Here is a 22,328-nt window from a genome sequence, read left to right as displayed (position 1 = left end):
CCATCACATATTATTGTACTTCCATGATAGCAAAATTCTTCCTATTTATCAATTCAATTCATTCAATTGACTTCATAGCTGAGCAAGGTTCAACCGTTGCTGATCTTCTCAGCCTTATAATTATATTTATTTCTTTATAACCTAGTTACTTTAAAGTGCACGAAATAATTTTGTGCTGCAGACTATTTGTGAAATTCATAGCCTATCACATCCTTACTTTATTACACAAAATGTATCTTTTCATTTCTAGCGAAAGATTTATATCAGTCCTTGAAATTCTATTCACAAAGACTTTGTTTATTGCTTATTAACAGAACAGGATTACGTTCTGTTGAAAGCAAATTAGAAAATCGTGTAATTTTATTTGAAAATTAATCCAGAAAAAGAAGTTTTCTCTCAAACATTAAACATCCATTACGATCTATTACTAAATCTGAAGGGTGTTCAAGTTCTTTTCAATCGATTTTCATGTGCTGAGAAATGTACATTCCTGCGGTAAATTGTGAAGGGTAAACATTACTTTCTGACTGAATGAAACTCGCAGTAAAACTTTTTACCTTACCATCTACTTCCTTATTAAATGAAAATTATTTAGCATTACATTGGCAATCGAATTCTTATTCGTGTTTCGCAACTCGAATACTTGACGAAAAAAAACCATTACAATATGAAAGACCAAGTTTCACGCGATTTCTTCGCCTCGATATGTTTCCCAGTTTCCTAATTCGATTCCGCCGGTAGCAAAATTGCAACAACTTATGACAATGTTAGCCAAAGGCAAGCCCGTTAAATTACAAATGGCAGCTTCCTTCAAGTAATTGCTTCTCCTAACAGGACCCTTGCTGCAGAACAATGGACAATAGTGAACTTTGAAATGACAATGTAAACCCGATTTTTACGACGGTCTATAAACTTTATAATCGTGTTCAATGATCATACGTGTCTTTTCCTCCCAAGCTATTGTGCCTCAGTTCACACAGGTGCCATGGCAGGACGGTTTTGGCTGCTGGCTGCTTCCATAGCAACCTATGTTTTGTTGACACTGGTACGTACTCTCGAAAGAAAAAAAGTAAACATGATATTTTCCCCTGAAATCGTCGCTCTAATCAAGTATTTTAATGTGTGTTTAGGTTTATCATGGAATGATACGTTTCGCTTCAGGTCCCTCATGAGCATAGAAAATTGTAGGGAAAACTGAAATGACTTAGAACTATTGGAAACTTACGAACATGACAGGTATGTCAATATCATAAATGTGCAAAGAGTTTATTTCTTTCTAATTTGGCAGGTAAAAAGCAATATGATCTTTCTAAGTGCCCATGAAAAATACGTGTTATGCAATATATTTATCTTCTGGTCTAATCGCGACGATGAAAATGAACGGATGAAATGATGATAGGAAGAAACACTCATGTGTTACATGCAAGTAATTAGTCAGTTTTTAAATTGTTCTACTGAAAATTTTTCTTCTGTTCGGGTCAAACGAGATAAATGATTAACAGCTACATGAAACAATTAATGCATAGGTAACTTCATATTGCCTTCTATGCATACAAGCAAGTTACTACATGGAAACCGTTAAGTCTCCTTGGGAGCAGAAATAATGACCATCTTATCATTAAACACCTCGTAATGTCTTTTCCATGTCTAACTACAATATAAATGTAGTCTTTATGTGATTTCCTCACTCAGTTACGATTATCAGTGCATATTCAATTCAACACCGTTAAAGCAAGGGCATAAAGAAGATGAGGTGTAATATAGCTGTGTATCAAAAGCTTGTAATATTGTCTTTGTTGTGTTCTAATTGCAATTATAGTTTTGAAATACTCCCCCGTCGTTCTTCCCTTTTCGAAAATATTGTTATATTTTCATGTAGGGTCAAATAAATTATATATTCAGTTCCTTTTTAATGGTTTCAGACCGTGTTATTCACATATAAGAATAAATTAAATGCACTATTGCCATGTATGCCCGTGTTTCATGCTCGAATTTCATCTAATCACGTTCTTTTAACGGTTGTAGCAAGATGTTTATGTAGGACCATTAGCTTGCGATGGCAAATAGTTAAATTTTGATATCATTTTTTTGTATTATTCTTAAAGATAAATATTAACTTATATGAATTAAAAACTCAATAAAATCATATTGTTTATATTACTTCTAAATTGTTAATTGAAACTGTTCTATTATTATATTTACTTGGGCTATTTTTCATTTAGTATTCCACAAATTGCTTAAATTATAATGCTTTGACAGACCAACTTCTCACATCCACATTGTCTACATCAACAGTTCTTTACTAAGTACTCAGATATTTTCATCAAGATGAGATCAAGGTAGGACTGCACAAATAAGTTGAAATAGCATCTCAATATGGCATCACCTATGAACTGTTCAAGATACTTTATTTTGTACAAGCATATTTCAGAATTTTTTTACTACAATGAATATAATCATATTTTCTCATGAGAATTATAATTAGTAGGATTACTGACGATAATTTTCAGTTATATTATATTTGGAGGAAAGAGTAAGAGAGCATATGCGAGAGTATTAAAGCGTGGAAACTGTGTTGCCAATAACATTTCTTTTCATCTTCTTCTTCCTTCCTCCTTTTCTTTTTTTTTTCCCTATATGCTTCTAGCCGTCTGAGTTCTTCAACCATCTACTAAAGTTTGTTCTATCTTGTGTTATCTTTTTAACCATTGCCTAGTGGATAACCATGGTGGTTATTCGTCACCACAAAGATTTCGTAAACAATTTAAATATTATTATTATTATTATTATTATTATTATTATTATTATTTATTATCTCAATAGGCTTAAAATTAAGCCATAGAACATTTCATTTACGACAATATTAATTCGAAAAAGAACTCATTTTTAACATCTTTGTTGAAATAGAATATAAACAAAAGACTCACTTCGCTTTATTACTTCAAATGTATTTATTAAAATAGTTCAAAACTAAAATCTCAATTCTACCAATACAAGAGTGCAGAAATAATGACTTGGTGCCCTATGTTGTAAATATATATGAATATATATATATATATATATATATATATATATGAATATATATATATATATATATATATATATATATACAACTGCTACATCTAAGGAAAATTATATGAATTTACATGAGCATGTAGAGTGTTACATAGTAGCAATGAATTGAGGAAAGTGTGAGTGTTATTAAAAAATAATAAGATGTATGGGTGTGTGGGTTTGGATATGAGTGTGTATGGAATTACTGTTTGAAAAGGATAGGCATGAAAATTTAAATACAGCGTTAGCAATTTTACATTGTAATATAATAACAACAGAAAATAACGACATAAATAAAAATTACATGCGATAAAGTGACTTACATATTTTTACAAAATAGCCTTCTAAAACTGACCTTGTTTTCAAAAATGTCTATTTGATTTGCTATATTATTTTGTTGACTGAGGAGTCCATGAAACAGAAAACGCTGGATAAGTTAAAACCTTATTTTCTGACTATAGGCGTAACTTTGCCTATAGTTCTTTAAAATTTACAAGTTACGGGTACTTTTGTTAACCTCCTAATAAATAAGAAACAAAGTAATAAATAATAATATTTGTGATTTCACAAATGCAACATTCTTTTTATTGGATGGAAAACTTTCGACTCAGCCCCCAAAGTTAGGTGACAAGTCACGCCCATGGTCCTGACCTGTGAAACGTCGAGTGCTTCAGGTGGTGCGAGCGGTACTCAAGGAGTGAATTTCCTGTAGAAAGCGGTCACTTCTGATGTTCCTATTGCCTATTTTATGTCGGAAAATTTGTTCTGAAAGTATGTGGCTATCGTGAGGAGTATGCACATTCAAACTCTTGCATAATAATATGTTTTTGCAAGTGTTTTTCTTTATGTAATCAGGTGACGAAAAATAGCCAAGAAAAATTTCACAATGGAATTTAGTCTCTAAATTTGAGCAACATGCCATAGACCAGATCGGGGAAAAGTGTTCCTTATTTATTGTATTTCTTACTCTCTCTGGTGTCGTTTCCCTGAGTACTCTTTTGAGAAATTTAATTTCTCTTGAAATTATCCTGGTTTAGTGTTTATGTTTTAGAGTTAACCTTTGTAAATTGTAAATTATAGTTGGAACGATAATAGTTTCACATATTCTTTGTTTGGCATTTTCCTGAATTATTTTTTTCCGATATACGATGTTGCTTATTTGGTTGTGTATATGGTTTGCCTTCAACACTCTATTAGGTATGCATATCTTCTTCGACTATTTCGTGTTATTTTTGCACCTAGATAATCTTGTCTATCTACTTGCACTCCTTCCCATTTCACATCTAGGATTTATTCTCCACATAACTTAATTGTTTCATGAATCATATTAACGTTCACATCAAATCGAAACATCTCATAGTATGAACCAGTGTTTGATATACAATCCTCAGTTCAAATAAACTGGTCTATAATCTTCGAAACAATATTAACAAATGCATCACTTACGTACATAATGCTAGTAACAGACATTCTCATCAGAATACATTTTATAATACTGCAACAATGACCTCATCTCTGGAGAACAAAATTTGTTCTCATTTGATTTCATACGTCTTGCCAAATAGGTTGTAATTCACGTTATCAATTCAAGCAAATTGTTGAATATCGTCACGAAGAGGAAATGATTTTCTTACATGGTTAGTGTGCACTATAGTAATACGTATCCTTTTCTTATGTGTGAAACTTATATATTTTCTCCACATTCTAGCTGGATTTTCTTATTTATGAAACTCAATCTTTCCTCCTCTTTCTGACAAGGTTTTCTTATTTGTGAAACTTCTATCTTTCATCCTTTTTCTGTCAGTGTTTTCTTATTTGTGAAACTTTTATATTTCATATTTTTTCTGTCAGGGCTTTCTTGTTTCTGAAAGTTCTATCCTTCCTCCTCTTTCTGACACTGTTTTCTTATTTATGAAACTTCAATCTTTCGTGGTCTTTCTGAGAAGGTTTTCTTATTTGTAAAACTTCAATCTTTTCTCGTCTTTCTGACTAGGTTTTCTTATTTGAGAAACTTATATCTTTCCTCCCCTTTCTAGCAGGGTTTCCTTATCTGTGAAACTTCTACCTTTCCTCTTCTATTTGCCATGGTTTTCTGAATTGTGAAACTTTTATCTTTCCACCCCTTTCTGATAGGGTTTTGCTAAATTGTGAAACTTCTACAATCATATTTCCTCGTCTTTCTGGCAGGGTTCTCGAGCCGTTTTTTAAATTTATTTATTTGAATCCCCTATCTTCTCCCGTCGTTCTTACAGAACAGGCTGCACAGTTAGTTTTCAGTTTTGTGAAATCCCTATTTTTATTTAGCATTCTGGAAGGACAGGGTTTTCTTTTCCACTTTTTCAATTCTTTATGGCTACTTCATTGACTACGATGACACAATTTTCTCCCTACCAAAATGGACCTCCTTAGTGCAGTCTTTAGTGACAAATCTTCTGTAGTAACGATAAACAGACACAACTTTATAAATTTAAATTTTACCGTAACAGTTAGTAATATTAAACATTCTTGCCATTTGTGAATCTTTCTAAGTTTACTTTTAAAAATGTGCTAACACTAGGGCTAAGTGACGTAGTACCGGGTGGCTACAATTAAAGTCGCCCTACTCAGAGTCCGTTCGAAGGAACGGATTATCGCTGAAACTTGGTATAGATGCTATGGAGATCACGTTCAAGCGAATGTTGAGGAAAAAAATAATTCCAATTTTTACCACAGGTGAAAATGTGGCGCTGAAATCTAGTGAACCCGGGAAACGCTTCGTGAGCATTGATCACACTCTCTTACGCTGACAAAAGATTGTCCACGTTCACGGGGTGCATACTGAACACTGCTGTACCGACGTAAACTTTAATTACTGGTTGTTGTTACTTCAGCGCCATATTTGCACCTGGTGGTGAAAGTTTAAACTATTTTTTTTTCTTTGTGAGCATTCGCTTCCCCAAGGTCTCCGTAGCTTCTGTACCAAGTTTCTGTTGTTTCGAAAGGGCTCCAGAGAGCTCGCAGTAGGGCAACTTTAATTGTGGCCATCCTGTACACCGTTTTAATAAAGTACGTACTTTTGAAAAAAAGAAAAAAACTGTGATCTCAATACTGGTTTAGTAACAATAAACTAAAATTCTATTGTTGAAGCAGTGTCATTGCATAGAGAAATCGATCAACACGTTTTAAGTGATGGGTTCAAATTCTTTAGATATCAACAGATTTCTGTCTGCACTATATCTTAAGATATTAATAAATGAAACGAGAGGATGGAAAGAAATAATGATCATATATCGCATGAGATAAAATTTGGTATTTTTTTGTGTGTTTTAAGTCCACTTTATGCACAGTAAGGCTAATCGGGACTGGACCTAGAGTTTAAAGTGGGATCCGAACCCCTATGTGCCTCCACCGGGTATCGAACCCGGTACACCTTGATTACAATGTAACTACGCTACTGATTTGCTGATTTGGTGTTTTAAGTCCACTTTATGCACAGTAAGGCTAATCGGGACTGGACCTACAGTTTAAAGTGGGATCCGAACCACTATGTTCCTCCACCGGGTATCGAACCCGGGACCCCTTGATTGCAAGGCGACGACGCTACCACTGCGCCATCGAGGAGACACTGTAACTACGCTACTACTGCGCCATCGGGGAAACCCATAAAATTTGTTAAAATAAGCTTTGGAGTAATAAAGGAGGAGACTGTGACTGAGTGAACGGCCAATAAGCACTCTGAGCTGCAATTATTCTACCAGCCAGATACTTTAGAGGATTGGCTAGACTCTGCCTTTATATGAAATTGGTTTCAAGATGTACAACGACCAAATGATTTTCCTTAGGGTGACCGATTTTCTAATGCTTTAATTCGATAGATATTGAATTAGAAAATATTATAACATCTATATACCTTACAGCAGATATATTAATCAAGACTTACATTTGAAGGTTCGAATTGGAGTTTCAATATGGCCCTACTTTGAAATTACCGTTATATAACTTTCAAAAATATACTTCTACGTGTTTGATAGATTCTATAGAAAATTTTCCTTGTATTAATCATTCGGCACAAAGTATTCTTGCGGTACACTCCATGAAAAAGGTGTAACAGGAAAGACTGAGATTGTATGCTGTAATCCTAAAAGTTTGGCTTTTTGTTCATTTATTTCACTCTTGGTATGGGCACATTTGTTTATACATATTGCCTCAATGTATTTCTGATAACCAGTATCGTTTTTACGCAAGAGTAAATCAAATCTTAAAATATAATTCTATACCAAAGTGAACTGATCTAAATCAGATTGATTTAAACCAATCTAAATAAATAATTTATAGAATAATGCACATAAGGATTTTGTAGACATCGGAATAACTTTTGGAGAAAGTGCATTAATCTCGTAATCATTTAATGGTGTTTATTAGGCGCTAAAATATGAAAATAAAGAAAATATATGTAATGGTGGCGTGAAGCTCATACGAATGGAATTTAAACACACATTTCTCTTGACTTCAAATTCAATATTTTTTACTGTCAAAATTAGCAAATATGTTGTGTAGAAAACTATAAAATACGTACTAATTATGTTACAGCATAAATAGTGTCATTATTAGTAAACTGTAAATAAACATTACAGCTTAAATTTTTCAAACTATCACTAAAAAATCTCCAAAATGCAGCTACAAAGACTATAAAGTACATATGCTAATATTTTAATTTACAATTGGAGAATTCATCTAGAATGTTTTATTCTCACTGGATGAAAAGTTACTAAAATTATTAGTTTGATTAACACACTCAACAAATTGAGTTGGTGGATTAAGGTGTTGTTTTTAGTCCACTTTATGCACAGTAAGGCTAATCGGGACTGGACCTACAGTTTAAAGTGGGATCTAAACCACTATGTGCCTCCAACACTCAACAAACATTTCCATAGGAGGTACAGTATCAGAAATAGAAAAATTATATTAACGTATATATCTTATTTGTTACAGGGCTCTTTGCCAAATACCATACAAGCAATTTTAAGCATGTTCTTTTTTTAAAAAATCAAAAAAATCGATTTAAATAAATGAAGATTTGATTTCAATCAAAAAATCAACAAAAATGATTATTTTAATAAAAATCATTATTCTTATCCACCCTAATCCATACCATGCAAATTTCTTTTATCTTTAAGTCCACTTTATAGGTTAATCGGGACTGTAACTGAAGTTTAAAGTGGGATGTGAACCACTGTGCAATGTGCCTTCACCGGATATCGAAACCTGAACCTCTTCATTACAAGGCAACGATATTACCACTATACCATGTACACCATGTGGAAAAAGTTGAATATTTGAAAATAAAATATTTGTTCTTGAATTTGTAAGGGATGGAGAGGTATGGTAAAAATGACGCATAAATTTGAGCAGAGAAATGTGAACTTGTTTAACATTGTTTTATTACTGTTTTTGTTAATTAAACTATTATTACATTAAACATTTCTTTTTATCACACAATTCTGAATATAATTTTTATCTTTCAAAACACGATATACCTACGTAATTAAATTTAAAAAGAATGTAAAAGAAATTCTTATGGTAAGAACCATGATTAGCTTAACAAAGACATTTTCTTCACATAATAAATTCCGCCATTAGAGTGTGTGAACTACAGTGATAGAGCGACCAAGGGTATGCAAATTGAGCGTTCATAGTACAGCGAGGATAAATAAAAGAACACGTGAGATGGATGATATCTCAATTTGTAACCTCAACCGATGCTTCTTTCTCAGGCCCTGCAGTCACCTCGCATTTTCAACGGCGCCTTCACACAATACTGTAGCGGTCATGTTTGATTACCAAGAAAATATCATGGAGCAATTTTTCTTTGAACAGTTGCAGAGTTTAACGAGCTTCGTGGAAACCATCTTATCAATCGCGTGAGAAGAAAAAATGGTGACAAATCTATATCTTTACTGGAAGAATATTCATACCGAATATACACACATTCTTATGTTTAAAACATAGTTCCACTTCCCCCACAGTTCAGCATAGAAGACATTTGTGAATATCAGCAAACATTGAAACGTGCATGGAGGAAAGCCATTTTCTACCCAAGAGAGAACCTTACTGCCACATCTATCGTTCAACAGCACGCTTCATAAATGTGGAATGCATGTTATGAGTGAAACGAATTGGTTTCTCTTTCTTGCCCTTGCACATTTCATTGTGTTCAGCAGTAAGGCATGGCAATAAGGTAGCTCAAGACGATTTCTTCGGTACAGCTGATCTCAATGCCAGTTCCTCCATTAAAGGTCTCCTACAGATTCCGGAATGTGGCAACATTTTGTTTCGTACCCAGTAAAAACACACCTTATAATTATGAATTGAAAAGATCGCTGCGTATATGAAGCATGTTAAGAAATTAAGGTTTTATAAATTTACTTACAATAGGTAATCACTTCGTTCTAAAGTGAATCCAACATCTGTACAAAAAAGTATTTAAGCGTCAAGTAGCAAAAATGTATTATATTTTGGAACCTTTTTTAATGCCAGGGAACATTAACATAGCATAAATATACTTCATAAACGTAACATTAATGTTATTTTGGTGTGACTAAAACATACGAAGATTGAAATCCCTTTTCATACCACAGAAATCTTGATTTTGGGAGTTTCTCAAAGATTGTTTTATTTTTATAAATGAAATCATAGTAATCTACGAAATTTGAGATAGGGAGAGATGGTCCCAGTATTTCAAAAATTAAAGAAACATGTCTCGTATTCAGATGAAAGTTGGTTAATCTGCAGTGTACAGATAACAGGTTGCGTTTTGTTGACACAGAGTAGGCTTTCATGTTGCACCTTGTAGTGAAAAAAACGGAGAAAAATCCAGAGAAGCATAATTAGCATGACTATTGGTGTATTGTTATATTCTGATTCCAATCATACTTTTCCCAGTCCTTGTACTGGCAAAATTTTCATAGTAGTTACAATTGCTTTGACGTGCTTCAAATAAGTTTGAAACCAAATTTAACTGTTCTGTTTTGACATTTTGATTAATACGAGTTTCGTCCGTTGTTGTTTCGTTTATAATTATGTTTTGCATAATGCCAATTTCAATAATGTGACTTCATTCAGTGTTCCATTTCGGTAACTTTGCTTCACAAGTTTCACTTTACAATTCTTTGATTTATCCATCTTCTCTTGTCCTTTCCCAACTTTTCAATGTTGTCCGCTTCTTTCATAAGACGACTATTTTTGAAATCCTAGACAACCAGAAGCAGGTGTAAAACAAATAGATTGTCCGCAATTTTCACAATTTCCTGTCGTTCCACTATTTTCACTGCCTCCATGCCATTTTCATTACGGTTTTGGGTTGGGTCTGAATTTTTTTTTTAATTATCTAAAGTATATTCATCCTTTCCCTCCGCCAGAGAGTGCAAAATATTTTCCGACCTGTTTTTTTGGATTATAACATGTTATTGTCGCAAATATAGAGAGAGCAAACAAACTGAAATAATGAGAAACTCATGAAAATTATAATATACAGGGTGTCATTTTAATAGAGCCCACGGACCACAGATTCGTATAGTGGACATTAAAACAAACAACTTTTCTCAGTAACATTTTTCTCGTTGGTGCGTCGATTCGACGCTACAGCCGTTCAGAAAAGATAGTTTTGCCGCCTGGATGCTGGCAACCCAACACAACATTTGATCGTATCTGTGACGTCATTTCCTGCTGCGAAACAGCGCATGGTAGTGTTGCAAGGAACATACAAATTTTGTGAAAAATGACAAACTACCAACCACATTATTAGCTGTAAAACGAAGCGAGAAACGCGTCCAGTAGACCGAACATCATAGCCTACCAGCCAGAAGATCAGCAGTCATCTCAGGGGATGGGGGAAGTGAACCAACGATATGAGAAATGGTAAAAAACGTATTCAAAATGAAGTGTCAACATCGGATTTTGTCTCAGCCTACACGTCAAATATTTTATTTTATTGGACTTACAGCTTACATTTAGCTGGCTGTTTGCGCTACATGTCAATTATATTTGCAAATCTCGTTGCAAGGTAGATACGTATCTACAGGTTTGTGTCCAGATGCCTTGTGGTATTTTTGTGCTGATAACGGAAGTATCCGAGGTTCACCGTGTTACATTACGGTTAATACACGTACAACCATAGTAACAATCTAATGATGAATCAGTAGCGAATAAATGCTTTGTTCACAGTTGCAATCTATTACATGTGTATCCGGTGCGTAGATGAACACAGTCGTTCGGAGAGTTTGTTTTACTACTACTTATATCCCTGTATTTATATCCATTTTTGTCACTTTCCTCACAATGCCCTGAATATACATTATATTATGTGTTGCTTAACTTTGGAATTTTGACTTCTTTCATTTCTATTTTGTCATCTGTTCAGTGTGTCACAGACAACTAGTATCAGAAGGACGAAGTGGATAGACTAGATTTTAGATGCCAGCTTGGTAACTAGATTTGCAAATATTTAACATGTAAGCTGAGACAAAATTCGATATCCACTTCAACTTGAATTCTATATTCCTTCTACCATTTTTCGTATTGTTTGTTTACTTCCTGTTAGGTTACAGAATGTGTTTGCTCGTTTTGTTTTACGGTACATAATGTGGCTGATTGTAGCTGTTATTTTTCACAGAATATGTGTGTTCCTGGCAACCCTAGAATGCATCGCTTCACGGCGGGATATGACTTCACAAATGCAATGAACTGTTGTGTGTGGTTGCCATCATGCAGGCTTTTTTGAACGACTGTAGCGCCGAAATGATGCACCAACAAGAAAAATGTTACTGAGAAAAGTTGTTTGTTTTGATGTCCTCTATACTTTTCAGTGGCCTGTGGGCGCCATTAAAATGACACCCTGTATATAAAAATGACTTACTGGAAACTAACACGTGCATACGGAATGATTGGATCTAAGTTGGCCCTAAATTTCACCTCAAGCACAAAGAATAGTAAGATCAAAATTAAACTCCACCTGTGTTCTAGACCTAACTAGCCACTGAGAATAAATAAAACACAAACGGACTGTCCCGGTCACTTCATGCACAAATAAATTAAAGTAATTATAACAATGCAGTTGCGTGCGAATTAAGAAACACGGAACAATGAAATTAATTTGTACAATAGTATAAGCGTTGCCTAGAAAAATGGGAATGTCATGAAAGAGAAAATTCACTTACAAGAAATATTCGGATTTGTAGAGTGTTAAATTACCTATCTGTTTCCGCTATGTGCCATATTTACGACAGCTCACCTAACTTCAACAATGGTAGAGGATTACAAGTTTTCAATATTCAAAGTCAGTTTTAATAAAATAACTAGTCAGCGTTGCCAAACCTTCAGCTATGAAAAGTGCTGTTCGAACTGTGAAATTATGCTAGAATGCCACCCAATTGTGCTAGGGCAGTATTATTATTATTAATAATAATTATTATTATTATTTTATTATTAACAATATATTTTATTACTATTTTCAGATGTTATATTGTATCCCACCCTAAGATCTATTTATTTTAAGTCGCTTTTTTGCTTTAGGGTCTCTGGGAGAGACAATGAGGGTGGATGAAGAACTGATGAAATGGTCTATGTACTATGGGATGGAATAAAAACATAATTACATGTCCATACCTTACCAAGGGTCGAACTAGAGCATGTGGCTCAGTAAATTTGTAAAAATTCTTCACATATTTTTTCTAGCAGATGGGGAGAGGGAAGATGACATGACACAGTATAAACGTCGTTACCTTTCAATTACTGCGGGGGGAGGGGGTGTATAATTTATGGTATAATTCACAAATATCTTTCATATACTACTGCATTTTTGTGCGTTATATGGAAGGACGTATTAACCCATTTCCACCTCCAACAAATGCTCATATTATGCATTTCTATGTTTCTAGGTAAACTAACAAGATTTCCAAAAAAAAGGAAGGGAACAGATACTCGCCAAACGAACAAATAAAAACCTCCTCTTTCTCACTCCTTTCTATATTTCTGAGCATACGACTCCCATTTCTGGTTTCAATCTCCAAGGCCTCTTTTTTTCTTTTCGGGAGTTTCACAGTTACTTCTTTTGAAATTTGTACCCATTTTTCAATATTGTTCCACATATATTTTACAAAAAAAATTAAAAAGCAGTAAAAAACACTCACAGATACACTCAAACACACGCTCAAAAGTACACTGAAAGACGCACGCACGAAGCACGAAGAATTAAAATCATACACACGAACAAAGATATTTTCGCCTCGTGAGACTGCTTCCGAAATGGTAAGATGCCGACCGAACCAAATCGAACACAAGCTGAAGACATAGATGATCAAAATTTGCCGACAAAGGAGGGCGGCACATGAGCTTTACTTGTCAATCCAACTTTCTACTAAACATTATTTGTGAAAATACAGGCACCGCATATGGCACCCCTTGTGTCGGTGCTGAGAAAGGACAAACTTTTGAGGGTGTGCCGCCCCAACCCTCCTCTTCGATTTTATGGCAGGAAGATGTAGAAGAGATGTAAGGCGTTGATGAGGGACGGAATCCCTGGGCCGATTTACTCTATTTTGTTGGAAATATGTCCACTTCCTAAAATAGAGATGTGCAGTTACTGTTATTTTTACTTCTTCAGAGCACTTTCCTTTGAGGTCAATATCTACCGACGGTTGCAGATTATGCCACAGACTAAGATTATGCTAGATTTGGCTGTTATGCCAAACACAGGGTGCTAGGTGCCAAAGATGGTTAAATTATGCTAGGTTTAGCACCATTATGCTAGGGTTGGCATCGCTGAGTCTTATAGTTATAATAGATTTATATGTTACTTATTCTAAGAACCCAAAATGAAGCATGCTCTGAGATTTTAAAGTATAAAAATCATTCCATTTTATATTTATTTTGCAAGGAAATATTATTTTCAGATTATATCTTCAATTATGTGAAGACAATGAAGTAGTCTATGTAACGCAGAATAATAACAGAATTCACGCAGTGGATTGAGAAGTTCGATATTGTCGAGTTCTAAGGTTTATCAGAAAAAATATGATCGTGTTTGACAGTTATTTCCTGGAGCCCAAATCCTCACCAAAAAGCCATTTCTAGAATTCGAATGATATCCTAAGAATGAAATATCGTGTAAACATTTTTCTGGTCAACTCTGTTTTATAGCCTACTTTCTGACAAATAAAGCAAGATATTAAAGTCGCCTTTGCATTAGACTATCTTCAGATAAAAAAATATTGCCCTTTTTTTAGAAACATTCACCATGAATTAGCTTAATGAAATAAACATTAAGCCTTTTGAAATAACTAACAACTTAGCTGACATTCACAAAAGGATTACTTTTAACAGGAATTCAGTGTTTGTAAATGAAATGACCTGTGGAAGCACAATGAAAATCACAATCACAATAAGGATAATTTCATTCTCATACTACAGAATTTGTCTTAGTAAAGTGTGATATTACATGTTGTATCAAGTACATAACATATCGAAAAGGAATAGTGCACGTTACTTCATCGATTATTACCATGGTCGATGTCTGAAAACTGACAATAAGGCTTGTTTTACTTTGACTGATATTAGCTCACAGTCTCGTAGTTAGTTACAGATGTTATTCAAAAATAGAAGATAGAAGACTGAGAACCTGACAATACTAACAGTGAAAATTAAGACTAAAAGGTATTGATTTGATTATAAAGTTATGCAGTTAAAATATGTCGTTCCATTAGACACATCCTAGTACAGAGGCTCTGTTGATTTCTACTTTCCTCATTTTACATCGATTTTTCTACACTTTTGGCTAGCCACGAGTGGCGACAATGAGAACGAACGATGATAATATGAAGGAGCACTCATAAACAAAGAAACACCATAACTAGACCGGGATTCTAACACTGGACCTCCTGTAGCAGGGGAGAGGGAGTGGAGGGAGAAAGAGCGCAACTGAACTGATGTTATTATTTATTGTTATTTTAACCTAGTGTATAATGTATTCACAATATACTATTTGTATAATTAAAATGAATATTTTCATTGTATTTCAGGGCCTTCCACGAAGTGTTCACAGAGATGCCAAAAGTTGTGGTAAGTGATTTTCTTCAAATTTTGCATAAAGACAACACACACATATACACAGGGTGCCCCAAAAATAACCGGCAAAATTTCAGGAATGTGTCTCTTGTATGTTAACAATGAAAAATATATGTAAGCCAGTGGCAGCGATTAGGGGGGCGAGGGGGGAAAGTTGCCCCCCTACTTTTCGTCATATTTGCCCCCGCACTCAGCTAATACTTGTCTATAAAGATCTTTGCCCCCCAGTTTTGGCACCTTCCTCGCATGGTTTTGAAACCCAATCGCCGCCACTGTGTGTAAGCATAGGTTCCTAAATACTGTACCTGGTTTCCGATTTGTAGGCTTTCAATACACGTGCTAACAGAAATTTCTTTACATCCTACAGGTGGTCTAAAGACACATTTCTTAACAGTACCCTAAATGATATGTTCAAAATTTCCGCCTCCTGCCTCAAGACTGGAGAAACATCTACATAGCATGGTCCGACGTACGTACACGGACCCACAATCCTGGTGTGTTTCGTAATTGTTCCACAACCTGCTACAATTCGATTGCGGAGACAAATACACCAGTGCCTTTAAATGGCCCCACAAGTATAAATCCAATGAGTTTAAATCAGTTGAGGGTGCAGGCTAGGCAATTGGTTCACCTCTACCGATCCACCGACCAGAGTACCTGCGGTGCAGGTACTTGCGGGCAACGAGACTAAAGTATGCAGCAGCCCCATCATTCATGTAGTGTATTTGTTGACGAATGTTCAATAAACGTCGACCAAGAAAACAGGCAGGTTTGTTGCAAGGAAGTGTCTGTCGCAGCCTTGTAAGTCTGTTGGGAAGTACATGGCGTCCGAATAAGATATCACCAAGAAAGCAGGCGAAGATATTGAGGGAGATCCACACTTATTGATGTGATGGAATAATTGAATTTGATTTTTTCTCTGCCTTCCACGATTTTGATTCTGGAACCTTCGATGCTTCATTTCTCGTGAAATTCTAGCCTGATTTGATATTTCACATCACCCCCTTTCCTTTGAAATTTTTGCGTTGAATTCGATATGGCGGTCAACAATATGCCGGACCTGCGCTTGACACACAAAGCTAGAGATCTCCCTGTGCCTAACATATTTCTTTCATGACCAGTGTAACTCCTTTACATTCTGTAGGCGGTGTTAAAAGACTTTTGACTCGTCATAGTTCATATAATGAGGCTTTTATCAGTCACATAGTTAAACATATTATTTTGTATCTTCTGATCCCATTGCAGTCCCAGAATGATTTTTGATATGTTTTAGAGTATGGTATGGGGGACCAAATATATTTTTTTCACGATTTTTGGTGATGACATGTTTTGAGATATTCAAGGTCAAAAGTCAAGGTCAATTGACAAAATTATATATTTATATCGAAAGGTGGGCTTTTTATATATCACTGGAAAGCTTGTTCAATTCCCTGTAAAACAAGCTTTATTTGAGCTTTCTAGGCGAAATAGTGGCGGAGTTACAGTACATTTAGTATAGCTAAGCGGGCTCAAAAAGGGCAATTTCTGCTAACTTTGACCTTGAATAATTTAACAATTACAAGACGCACGAGACTAAAACTTTTCATAGTTACTAAGTTCCATACGTAGTTTCAACTCCCCAAATTTCATGAAAATTGGAGATGGTCAGGTTGGAATTTGCACATATCTGTGTTGATTTATCGTGGAATCACTCAAATATTTTGTAAGTTTCTTCGAGTTGTATTTTACACATTTGATTGATTTTTCTGCGAGTCGTTACGATTTTGACTGAGAATTTTGGAACAAATAGTTCCTTTCTAAGCCCCATAAGTTGTACGATTTCAGTTCGTTTTGAAAAATAAGTTTATTTTTTTAAAAAAAATATGTTTAAATTTTACAATAAAAAAATGCGTTCAAAATTTTGTGAATGGTGAGTTAATTTTTTAGTTCCTTCATTATATGGCAAAGTTTTAATTATTTTCAGAATAATGTTTTGGTGTATTGGCTTCAAGATTCTAAGCTTGTAGTGCCATGAAACACTTTCATTTTTTATTTTATCTCTTTTAATAGCTAATAAAAAAGTCCGAAATGGACATGTTTGCCTTTATGTATATTTGGCCTGATTTCCAGTAAGTGATAGTGTAATTCAACATCGATAAGGATCAATAATTCATGAAAATAACCTTGGTTTTGCTATGGCGGCACTGAGTGCCGCGCGCGGGACATTCATGCTAATGTTGAAAAAAAATTCTCAAAAAAAATCGCAGAGTTTGTAACACTGTAATTTAGGAAATATAAAAGATATGGATTTGCAAAGTTGCATATTTTCGTACTTTAAGTAGCCCTTTCAGTATGCCAAATTGAAAATGAATCAAAAAATATAAGGTTAAGAACCTTGTTGATTTTACGTGGAATGACACAATTTGTACTTTTTATAGCAACACCCTGTACGCGAACGCGCGCGTGTTAGTGTGTGAGGTGGTGGGGAGGGTACCTAATATTATTATTATCATGGCAGTATTGTTTTACAAAATTCTTAATATAAATCTTTACAAAATTTGTATGTTAATAAATGTTTTCACACTGCGTTGGGCCGATTCGATGTGTTCTTAAAATCATACGTGCAGTGGCATGTCTTTAAAGTTCGTCTGTATTCCAGAATATTATATTCGTTATTCAATGGTAAACTGTTTAATTTGTTTCGGGGAGGGGATGGGGACATATTTCACGTGATGATATTTGTTTTTCGATTCTAAACTTTCTTAAGGGGGGTTCATATTTCACGGATATACCAATTCCCCTTTTGTATTCGTAATTTATTGTTTAATGTCAATGATTTTCTTAGGGGAGAGTATTCGTTTCCTCTTGCTGTGAGATTTGGTGCGAGTGGGCCATATTTTCTGGTTTATTTGCCCAGGCGGACGATTTTCTTGGCGGGAGAGTCCTAATAAACTTTGACACCGGGTTTGAAGACTCATATATCGAATTTTAAAAACTTTGCAGTAAATTCTGTCTGGGGAGAAATTATTTAACCTATTTTGCTCTCCAAATTCTCCGGATGGTTTCCCTTATTGTGGAAAACACTTTAGGAGCTTAACAAAAAAAACTCGCATACGATGTAATGTTTCCGTTGCATAACAATAGTAATATGCGTTGAGATACTCGTGTAGTACGTGGTTGAAAATACAGAATGAGAGATACCAAATAAAAGTCAGTGACTAATTTTGTGAACATATTAACCAAAGACGTCGGCAAGGAGGGGCACTTGTCCACTTGAGATATCTGGAAAAGGTTCATGTAACTTGAATGGTGAAATATAGTATATTACATAATAACGTAGTTTTCTGTGATTTACAGGTTGTAAGTTACAGCAATTATCTTCCATGTCCAACAGGATACAGAGAGACCATGTTAATCAGAAACGATAGAACCATGTCGACTGCCGTAACTACGAATATGCGAGGTGGAAAATTTATAATCGGGACGAGATTGTAAAAGGGAAATGTTATAATCCCTACGTTCGGGTCTGAAACAATTTGTTACTTCCTGACTAAGCACGGAAATATTCTGGACGAAAAATTTTTGAAATTTCCCAACGTGGTGAACATCTCGAATTCTCCACACTATTTGCTAATCTTGTGTTCTCCCACTTATGGAATTATAATAGCTTTCTAGAAATTCAGGCTATAGTGATGAAAAAAAACAAGAATTGACCACTGTTAAATATCATCCTTTGGAATTTCTCAACTTTTCAAGATCCTGAAAAGTCGGCAAATCATTGGCAATTTAATTTCGACTTTATGGTTGTATAATAATAAAAATAATTCCAATTAAATGTAAAATATAAGCTTTCATGACAGATATATTTTTCTTCTTTCCTGAGAGAAAATCCTTCGGGAGTCGTTGATATTAACTACCTTATATCAGAGCTTTTGTCCTGGCGTTTATAAAGTAGTATCTAGAATTTTGAAAGATCTTGTAATTTATTGAATTTAATCTAGTTTCGAGGTGCTGGATTTAACGATACAGATCTTTGGAAAATATTCTTGCTACGCTTGATGCAGATATTTTTACTATCATTACAGAAATAAATTCTCAAGTGACGTCAACAAGCTACGAAAAAGGATATTTTTCTAATTTTCTAAAAAAAAAAATAGCCTACAGAATGAATGGTGCAATAATTACTATTAGTCTTTTAGCTAGTTTCCAACGTCCTTAGACTACTATAATGTCGTGAATCTGACTCTAGAAGCTATTCGAAACTTGGAAACATTATTAACTTCCGTAATTCGTTTCACTAGTGTTTTACATGCTACATTAAACCTCTAGTCCAATGGTTCTCAAACTGTAGTACCTCCAGGGGACTTGAAGGGGGTACCCGATCTGCTCGGAAGAGAAATGTTGACAATATCCACACGACAACATGTTTTGCTTCAAGTGTGTAGAGAAGACTTCATTGTTTCAAACTTCATAGCTTTCACATTCAACACGAAAAATAGGCTGATTTTATTACTGACACTCCTTTCTTTGTTTCATATATTTTAAATAAAATACTCGTTCGAAAACTCTAATTGCGCAATAAAGTTTTTTTATCTCTTTCTCCACTGCATACGTATATGAGAGTGGTTTTTAATCCATTGTGTACCTAAAAGACAGGTACCGAAATAGACTAAATTTGGAGCCGACTATCCGCTTGAAAGTTTCAAGTGCACAACCAAACATCAAGAAACTGTGTAAGATTATGCAGGCATATCCTTCTCACTAGAAACTCCTAGGATTTTTAATAAAATCTCCAAAATTGTGCTTGTCAGTTTGTTTACAATCATATTTCTGATTTAACTTTTTCTAATAATTCAAGGAAAAATACATGTAAATTATAGTTTTTTATATGCTTCTTATTTTTATTTTTGTAACTACATAAAGATTGTAAACGTAGGAACACCCAATAAAATAATAAACCTGGGATTCTAATGTTTATTTGTTCACCATCTTTTCACATTAAGCCCGAATGCCAGTTTGCTTTATTGCAGATACCCGCCTCCAGCATATATAAAAAAAAACACCAATAAGGCAGATAAAGAAATTCCCCAAAACCCACTATTTGGAGTAATCCTATGATGGGGGTACATTAGACGTTTAGATACGACTAAAGGGTGCAATGAGAAAGAAGTTTGAGAACCGCTGCTCTTGTCGGTAATTATGCTACTACGGTGTAGCATATCTCACATATTATAAACGCGAAGTCTGTGATACCCGAAGCCAATAAATTCTCATTCCTGAGCAATGGTTCCACAACTAACCACAGAAACTGCATACTTAGATCCTCTGCAAGTGGTACACTTTCCTCACGTTGTGCATTGCAGCAATTCGCTTCTATATACAACGTTGTTGTCCAATCACTTGGAATGTATTTAATTGATTTATTTTATTTTACTTCGCCCTTTGTGCCATTTTTGACTAATTTGCGAAGATGGGGATGAGTGATGATGTGATGACATTGATGGATTGACACTCACAAACATCCATATCGAGGGCGGGATTCGAACCCGGAACCCCTGGCATCGTAGCGCGATGTGCTAACTCCTCCACCACGGCGGCTGGCGGAATGTATTTAAATAGGCCAAGTAGTACTACTAATCTTACACTGATGCTAAGGTAGATGAGGCAAAGGTGGCCATAGTTAAGCTTCTAGAGCAATTTACAAATCTCTAATGAAAGAAAAATTGATGAAATTAAAAAAAACCCTCCAATAACTAATTAACAACGTGCACCAAACGGATATTTCGTAACGTAACTTTTAAAAAAATACAAAAACCGTTATATCTGTTCCCAAAATGGTCCATGGATTCCAAAGATAGGCCACGGCTTATAGTTGGCTTAGAAAAGGATGCTTGTGTTGAAGAAAACATGCAGTATTCATGTTTATTCACGATTTTACATTTTATTAGAGAAAATTCTTAGTCTCAAACTTTAGATTGTTAACACGCATTACATACAGTAACGACAAATCCATAGAGGACTGGTCTGCACAGTCCCTACGACGCCAGTAGTTCCACAATAACTTAAATAAAATGGGTGCTGGCATCCAGAGACAGTTCGTTTTCTGCATGGTGCACCTGAGGGGGGCTAGATATAGTCATATGTAGCTGTGTTAAATACTAATTTCATTCTCGCACAGTTGGCCACCTTGAGAACACGGGACACCTTTGGCTCACTTACCTTATTAGACTCTAATTATCAATTGTGGAAAGTTGATTCAAATATATTGTTTTTATCAATACGTAACATTGTGATATGAATTTGGGATGTCTATTTTCGGGTAGGTATAGGAATTCACCGTGAGGGAAATTTTAATAGACACAGAAAACACAGGTTTTCTATTAGGATATGTAAAAACGCTGTCCATCCTAGAATGTAAACAATGAACCATTTTTAGAGAGGACTTATTCAAATTTATTCGAGGTGAAGTTGGATCTCTTATTTTTATTAGTTGTCCAGAAACAAAATGCGTATTGCTGTATTCAATTCTTGAAATAATGCTCAGGAATATGAAATGGGGGGACGTATCACGGAAACGGACACGTATGTCACATTGAAGTAGCTGAACTCAACCTAGTTCTAGTGATTATGCATTAATTCAAAGTACTTGATAAGGAGTAATCTTTTGTCGTTAGTAATCAGGGTTCCGGAAGTAAACATGGAGTGGGAGGATGGATCATCCGTATGAAAAACAATTTAATAACTTTTTCGTTCATATTACAATTTCACCCACTAGTTCTTTTCAAAGAGCATTTCATTTATAATTCATTAGAAATTTATTTTCTACTTTTTAAAGTTTTTCAAATATTAATGTGGGTGTAAGGGGGGGGGGGTATCCTTTCAGAAGGCACCCAAATGCCAACCTCTCTTCCACGTGGTACCCGGAATTCCACCTGGTACCCGGAATTCCACGTGGTGCCTGGAACTGCATTTTGCAGACTAACGGGTCTCCGGCTACTCATAAAAATTATAATCCTCTTTGGAACTTAGTGTTCTGTAGATGTGTGCTTTCCAGTGTTCTCTCATCAATTATATCCCATTACTATAATTGCGATTAGCCAAAAGTGACAGAAAAGCGAAGCATAATAAACAAAATTAATGAAACAATCGATAACAATAATAGTACTTGTAATGTTTGAAAGTACGAGGGCTTGCCG

At 34.9% G+C, this 22,328-nt stretch overlaps 1 protein-coding gene across 1 annotated transcript in view; it reads left to right on the top strand.

Annotated features, from left to right (window-relative positions):
• The first annotated feature begins 901 nt into the window (after nucleotides 1–901).
• LOC146003241 (coagulation factor IX-like) overlaps nucleotides 902–22,328 on the top strand; it is a 108,122-nt gene continuing 86,695 nt past the window's right edge. Inside the window, exons 1-2 of the mRNA XM_083141416.1 lie at nucleotides 902–1,045; nucleotides 15,108–15,147. Of these exons, the coding sequence (XP_082997542.1) occupies nucleotides 986–1,045; nucleotides 15,108–15,147 (100 nt within the window). The 5' untranslated portion in view covers nucleotides 902–985. The remainder of the gene's footprint in view (nucleotides 1,046–15,107; nucleotides 15,148–22,328) is intronic.

The sequence above is a fragment of the Lepisma saccharinum genome, chromosome 20 (assembly GCF_977018435.1).
Source record: "Lepisma saccharinum chromosome 20, izLepSacc3.1, whole genome shotgun sequence".
Taxonomy (NCBI): Eukaryota; Metazoa; Arthropoda; class Insecta; order Zygentoma; family Lepismatidae; genus Lepisma; species Lepisma saccharinum.
The sequence above is the reverse complement of the archived record's forward strand: the minus strand, read 5'-3'. Positions and strand labels throughout refer to the sequence as shown.